Genomic DNA, 7,552 nt, shown 5'->3' on the forward strand with positions numbered 1-7,552 from the left:
CTGTGGACCCAATGAATTGAGCCCTGCAGAACCTGCTGCCATATGCCTGGGCCTTCTGCAAGATGTCTCCTGAATGATGATCATACCTAAGAATCAGCTTCAGGTGCCACTGACATGTCCAGAGACGACCTGTGTGCCTCAGCCCTCTGGGACACGATGCCAAACTGGGTGAGATGGGGGACCCTAAATATGATGTCTTTGACCCCCTGGACCCCAGACTGCCCATCCGTTCATCTTTTTCCTGCCACGCCGCTTCTTTCTCTCCCCAGTCCCCCTCATAAAGCAGTGTGGAAGAAAAAACCAAACTGGGTTCATCTTCCCTACTTAACCACCCAAAAGCATCATTCCAGACACTGGCAGGCGGCAGAGCCCGTGCGCACCAGGCGTGCTGGGGAGGCTGCGGGAACGCGCGCCCTCCAGGCTCCTGCCGCCTGCGTGACAGCATCCCGGCGCGGAAGGCCTGCAGCTTTCCACGTCTCTCCAAAAGCCGGATCCAGTTCGCAGGTCTAGCGGCTTGCTGGGGTCCTCCGGGCGGAAGTGAGAAGGGAACGTGGGAGGAGGCTGCAGGCTGGGGGTTGGGATAAACTCCCTGCTCGACGCTGCCCCGGAGCCTCGGAGCGAGGATTGCGGCCGCTTTCCGACCCCTGGCGCGCGCAAGCTGGGCCTTTTTTGTCTCTGCAGGAGACAAGAAGGACAGGGCGCAGCTTCGCGGGAGAAAGTCTCAGCCGCAGCCTCCGAGCACGGAGGAGGGGCTCCCCGGGGGGTTCCGCCGTGACCCAGATAGGCCGGGCGAGCGCCGGAGCGGGCGGCCCTTCGCTTCCCTCCACCCGGGGCGCCATCCCTCGGCGCGCCCAACCCGGAACCCAGCGAGTGAGTGGGGGCGGGGAGGAGAGCGCCAGATCTGGCGAGAAACTCCTCAGCCCCCGGCCCCACAACCATGTCGGCCGAGGAGGTGGTGCAGATCCGCCTGGAAGACCGCTGCTACCCGGTGAGCAAAAGAAAGCTCATCGAGCAGAGCGACTACTTCCGCGCCCTCTACCGCTCCGGCATGCGCGAGGCCGTGAGCCAGGAGGCCGGCGGCCCCGAGGTGCAGCAGCTGCGCGGCCTCAGCGCCCCGGGCCTGCGGCTGGTACTGGACTTCATCAACGCCGGCGGGGCCCGCGAAGGCTGGCTCCTGGGGCCATGGGGGGAGAAGGGCGGGGGGATGGAGGAGGAGGAGGACATGGACGAGGTGAGCCTGCTGTCCGAGCTGGTGGAAGCAGCCTCCTTCCTGCAGGTCACGTCCCTGTTGCAGCTGCTGTTGTCCCAGGTGCGGCTCAACAACTGCCTGGAGATGTATCGCCTGGCGCAGGTGTATGGGCTTCCCGACCTGCAGGAAGCCTGCCTGCGCTTCATGGCTATCCACTTCCACGAGGTGCTGTGCAAGCCCCAGTTCCACCTCCTGGGGTCTCCTTCCCAAACCCCAGGGGACATCAGCCTGAAGCAGAGGCTGAGGGAAGCCCGGATGACTGGGACTCCGGTCCTCGTGGCCCTGGGGGACTTTTTGGGGGGACCCCTGGCTCCGCATCCCTACCAGGGTGAGCCCCCGTCCATGCTCAAGTACGAGGAGATGACTGAACGTTGGTTCCCGCTGGCCAACAACCTTCCTCCGGACCTGGTGAATGTCAGGGGGTACGGGTCCACCGTCTTGGACAACTACCTCTTCATAGTGGGCGGGTACAGGATCACAAGCCAGGAGATCTCTGCTGCGCATTCCTACAACCCCAGCACCAATGAGTGGCTCCAGGTGGCCTCCATGAACCAGAAGAGGTAAGCGCCGCAGTAGCGTGTTGCTTTTTTCCACATTCATTCACTTGTTCATTAATTCATTCCACTAATGTTTATTGGGCAATCACAGGAGGTTGTGCTGAGGTGGAAATGACATCTTCAGGAGTGTTTCTGGCCTTGATTCTGGCCAAGTTTCCAATGAATTAAGAACTTGCAGGGAAGAAAAGGCCCCAGTGAAGTCAACCAGCTGAGTAGTTTTCTTGTAGGTATTGCACCTTTAGGCAAAACTGCTTTCTTTGCCTCTATCCCAGTGGAAAAAAGGATGCTGTGGTTTCCTAGAAGGATACTTTATAAGAAAGCTACTCTTTAATTTTGCTTTTTTTCTTTTTTTACTTTTTTAGGATCCTGTTTATAATGACACACTGGGCAGTAACCTTTAACGCGGGCTTTCAGGGATTTTTTTTTTTTTCTTTTCATTAATGACTTTGAAGCCTTCCTACTGGGCATTAATCTATGATCAAGGGAAAATCTTTTACGTTTTATTGATATTAGCTATGTAGGATTGACTTTTATTATTTTATCCTTTTCTGCTTCTTCCTTCCTTCCCAGACAGCCATCGCAATTGACCCAAAGATTGAGCCGGGCAGTGGTCACCTGCAGAAATGGAATGTTTCCATCCATCCCAACCTTCTCCCTTCCCATCCTGCATATCCCTCCTGCCATGAATATGGGTGACTTGAAGAAAAGAAGAGGAGGGGTTTGGGGAGGGGGGTAGGATGAGTAGGGAAAGGAACCAGGACAGGAATAGGAAAATGAGGGCAGAGTAGATAAAGGAAAAGGTGGTGGGAAAGAAAGATGATAGAGCATAAGATGGTTCGGAGCCATTCAGAAATGGGGAGAAAATCGACATAACCCAAGAAGGGACAGGAATACCACTTCCTCTGGTCCACCACCTGTTTCCATCTCAAGCCCCACCATGATCGCTACCCTGAAGTGTTGAGCAAGGGAACTCACAGCCAGGCAAAGAAAATCTTAACACAAACGGGAGGGCTTTACACATACTTGGAGTCCCTGGGTGGCACCAATGGTTAAGCGCTCAGCTACTAACTGAAAGGTTGACTGTTTGAACCCACCCAGAGGCACCTCAGAAGAAAGGCCTGGTGATCTGCTTCTGAAAGATCACAGCCATGAAAACTCTATGGAGCACAGTTCTACTCTGACACACATGGGGTCACCATGAGTCAGCATTGACTCGACAGCAACTGGTTTATTTTTTAAACAAATATTTACTGGACTGAAGATCCAGGTCAGAGGTTATTTGAGGAACAACCTTTATTTCTGCTATAATATAAAATTTTGTAAAGTGTTCCTTTTTTCTGTTGATGAAAGTAATACATAGTTATAATGGAAAATTGGGAAAATGGAGAAGGATGAAGAAGCAGGAGGACTGTCACTCTTCCTCCTAAAGGCAGTAAATTGGTATATTTCCTTCCAATCCTTTTTAATGCATTTGTACATCATTGAAGTGGTACTATACTTAATACTTGACATCAGAAATCTTGTTTTGCAATAGAAATTCTAAGAGCTATAATTGAAACAACAAAATAATTTTCAGTGGTCATGGATGAGGACCAGACTAGAGGTGGAAAAAAGAAGTGGGTATTCTCTACACTACCACACTCATTTACAGCTCTATCATAAATCCACCATCCCTAGCTCCCTAACACAGCACCTCACAGGGTTCTTTCCTGCACCCCGCCCCCCACAAATCCTTAGTAGTCTTCCCCCAGAATGCCCTTTCTGTCTTCTTTAAAAAAGTATTTTTAGTAGCTGAAAAATAATGATAGTTAACATTTAATTGAATGCTTATTCTGTTCCAGATACTGTTCCTACTACTTTGCGTGTATTTATCTTGCTTATTTTTCACAAGGATTATGTTAGGCAGGTTCTCATTTTACAGAGGCAGAAACTGAGACAGAAAAATTAGGCAAATTGCCCAAGGGTGTGTAATAATTAGAGGAACTAAAATGTAAGTATCTATTGAATAGATGTAACCATTTATATTGTTTACAATTTTTGGCTTATAGACTTGTAGTGACCATCTTCTCACAGATTATTTTTTCCTTTTAAAAATTATTTCGTTTTCAAGAAGTGGAGCACAGGTATTTGATGGTACGGTACTGCTTTTTGAAATTTTATTATATGTGCATCAGCTTTACCACAGCCTTTATGTCCAGCATTTGTCTATTCACTACTAAGTATTTGGAACAGATGTCATGGCTTCTGCCCTCAAGAAATTTAAAGTTGGATTCAGGTGACGAGACAAGTAAAAGTGAAACCTAGAATGAGATTGTTTCTGAGTAATGCATCCAGTACAGGTCCTGCCCTGGAGAAAACTTGGAACCTTGTATTAGAAAGGCAGGTTCTAGCCTGCAGTTACACAGTATTTCACATACACCTTGATTCACATTTGGCAGGATCTGCTTGGGATGGGAGCCCTGGTCATGCAGTGGTTAAGAGCTCAGCTGCTAACCCAAAGGTCGGCAGTTCGAATCCACCAGCCTCTCCTTGGAAACCGTTTGGGGCAGTTCTGCTCTCTCCTGTAGGGTCGCTATGAGTTGGAATCGACTTGATGGAAATTTTTTTTTTTTGTTGTTACCAAGGGATGAGGAGCTCTGGTGGTGCAGTGGTTAAAGCACTCGGCTGCCAACCAAAAGGTTGGCTGTTCGAAGCCACCAGCAACTCCACGGGAAACGATGTGGCAGTCTGTTTCCCTAAAGATTTACAGCCTTAGTAACCCTATGGGGCAGTTCTACTCTGTCCTATAGGGTCACTATGAGTCGGAATTGACTCGATGGCAGTGGGGTTGTGGAGCATGGAATGTGTCAGTACTGTCTTTCACTTTGACAAAGGGTCAAATGCAGAGCAACACACTTTCCCCGGGGACTGAAAACTGCAATGATTCCAGAATCTTAAATGACAAGGGGAAGGCAGGGACCCTAGGATAGAGACATTTTATACAGTAAGTCCTGCCTCCGGGTTATGAACATCGGACTAATGGACAACTCATTCTTGTCCTTTAATGTTATGCAAATTTGCCCTCACTTTGAAATGACTGAACCAACCCCTACTCGCAACAAATTCTGCATCACAATCACCTTCATTTGCTGCATGTGCAGCTTTTAAATCATTGAAAAGGCTTCGAGCCTTTTCTCGCACTAAGAAAGTTGCTGTTAAGTTGATTCTGACTCATAGCAGCCGTAAAGGACAGAGTAGAACTGCCCCGTAGGGTTCCCAAGGAGCGGCGGGGGGGAGCGGAACACTGACCTTTTGGTTAGCAGCATTAACACTTAACCACTGTGCCACCAGGGCTCCCTTGCACAAAAATAAGGCTACAAAAGAATGGTATGCATCTGTTTTGACTTACCTACAGATTTGACTTAAAGACACTTAGGAACAGATCTCGTTCGTAACTCAGAGACTGCCTGTATAGCCCTTTGCACCCTGGAGAAAATGGTGTTCTATGACCAGCAGTGAATTAAAAAAAAAAGGTTAGTGCTGAGCCCATGCACTTGAGATGCCTATATTAGTACACAGCACTCTTCAAGAGGATGCTTTGAAGGCCTGGTATGCAGCACTGCCTAGTGGTCGGTGCATGGATTTGATCTCAGGAGTTGTCAGGTCATAACTCATCACATTTAAACACTTGTGTGACTACAAAATTGCTTGCTTTCCCTCCTCACTTTAATTAGGGATAACTTGCAGCAACTGGCCACTGTTGCAGCAGTTGGTCTGCTGATGCTATTTCTCAAGTTGTTTATAGTTCCTTTCATTGCTCTGCGTTTTTGCTCTGGAAATGGAGTTGGGAGTGTGTCCTCCTGTTCTGTGTGTGAAGATAGCATGGCTCGGAAAGAGGCTCAACAAACAGTCTCCTGAGGAGACGGCATTACAGTTGTCAGCACTAGTGTTTCTTAGGCTGTCCCCTGTCCTCTGAGCCAGCGTTTAACATTTTTAGAGCATTTCTAGATTCATGGAAAATGAGAATGAAATGTTTTGTCCTCTGGTTGATGTTGCAGTGGATCCCAGGAAGAGTATGGAAGAAAGATAACTATATGTATCTTCACACACACACACCCCCATTTAATTTTGGCCAGCAGTTTAAGTTGCTTTGTGCATTAGAATTTCTCAGAGTAGATGGTAGGTGGCAACAGTGACCTCTTGTGTTTTCTGTTCTTTCAGCTTCTTTTCCTGGCCCCTAGGGAAGGTTAATATGCGGGGAAATGACAGAGGGCAGGCCATGGAAGGGGAAAGAAGAAACAGAGGACCTGCCTGACCCACAGACTGTACAGTAGCCTCTGAGTGCTTGAGGAAGGATCTTGGCATTTCACTCTAGTTTTACTCTAATGGTAACAAATTTCTCTAGATAGCTAGTCATAACCAGGGCTTCAGACTGTTTCGTTCCAGTACAAACCCCTGCTAAAAATTTGCATTTCCTCTCCAGATATACTGGATCAGAATCTATAGTTTAACAAGGTCCCCAGGTGATTCTTATGTATAATAAATTTTGAGAACCACTGGGTCTGCTAGTGATTCCCAGAATTGGTCCCTAACCAGCAGCATTAGCATCACCTGCGAACTCATTAGAAATGCGAATTCTCAGCAGGGGTTCAAACCGGAATGAACCGGTTGGAAGCCCTGGTCATAATGGTTTACATTTGTTGAGCTCTTACTGTGGACTGAGTATTGTGGCTTCTACTTTAGGTATCACTTCATATTTCATGTTCATAGCATCCCTATGAGATAGGTATCGTAGGCCCCATTTTCACAATGAGAAAACTGAAGCTCAGAGAGTTTAAGTAATTTGCAGACAGCCACAGGGCCAGCACTCTAACCCACTTAGACCTCTGTGCTGTCCTGCTTTCCTGCATTTGTGTATCAAAAAACCCAGTTGCTGTTGAGTTGACTCTGACTCATGGCAACCCCATGTCTGTTGGAGTAGAACTGCTCCGGAGGGTTTTCAATGGCTGATTTTTCACAAATAGATCACTAGGCCTTTTTTCTGAGGTGCTGCTGGGTAGACTGAACCTCCAACCTTCTGATTAGCAGCTGAGCATGTTAACTGCACAACCCAGGGATTCCACATTTGTATATACCAGTTTCCATCCAGTCGATTTTGACTCTTAGCGATCCTATAGTACAGAGTAGAACCACCCCATAGGGTGTCCAAGGCTGTAATCTTCATGGAAACAGACTGCCACATCCTTCCCCCATGGGGCAGCTGGTGGGTTCAAACCACTAACCTTTTGGTTAGTAGCCAAGTGCTTAAATACTATGCCACCAGGTCTCCTTACATTTGTATATAGCTATTGTTAACCAGAGCCCTAACGGCACAGTGGTTAAAATGCTCGCTGCTAACCAAAAGAATGGCGGTTCAAACCCACCAGCCATTGCACAGGAGAAAGATGTGGCAGTCTGCTTCTGTAAAGATTGCAGCCTTGGAAACCCTATGGCACAGTTCTGCTTTGTCCTGTATAGTCGCTATGAGTCAAAATTGACTTGACAGTGATGGGTTTGGGTTTTTGGTATCGTTAATCCTGTACTAGTATTTAGCATGTTTAATGTTACTTAGCTTAAGGATTTAAAGAGCTTTTTATTTCTTCTAATTGAAGTAGAAGTTAAATCTTTGTCTTATCTAATTTTTCTCACCTGTAGTTCCGTTTACTACAAGTAAGTCAAGAGTGCACTCATCACAAGTTGTTTGTAATTTAGTTTTAAAATTCTTTTT

The 7,552-nt window shown here is 47.5% G+C and overlaps 1 protein-coding gene across 1 annotated transcript in view; it reads left to right on the forward strand.

The window, feature by feature from the left end:
* Positions 1 to 537: 537 nt before the first annotated feature.
* KLHL42 (kelch like family member 42) overlaps positions 538 to 7,552 on the forward strand; it is a 19,018-nt gene continuing 12,003 nt past the window's right edge. The window contains exon 1 of the mRNA XM_004383605.3: positions 538 to 1,809. Within this exon, the coding sequence (XP_004383662.1) occupies positions 938 to 1,809 (872 nt within the window). The 5' untranslated portion in view covers positions 538 to 937. The remainder of the gene's footprint in view (positions 1,810 to 7,552) is intronic.

The sequence above is a fragment of the Trichechus manatus genome, unplaced genomic scaffold, assembly GCF_000243295.1.
Source record: "Trichechus manatus latirostris isolate Lorelei unplaced genomic scaffold, TriManLat1.0 scaffold00112, whole genome shotgun sequence".
NCBI classification, from domain to species: domain Eukaryota; kingdom Metazoa; phylum Chordata; class Mammalia; order Sirenia; family Trichechidae; genus Trichechus; species Trichechus manatus.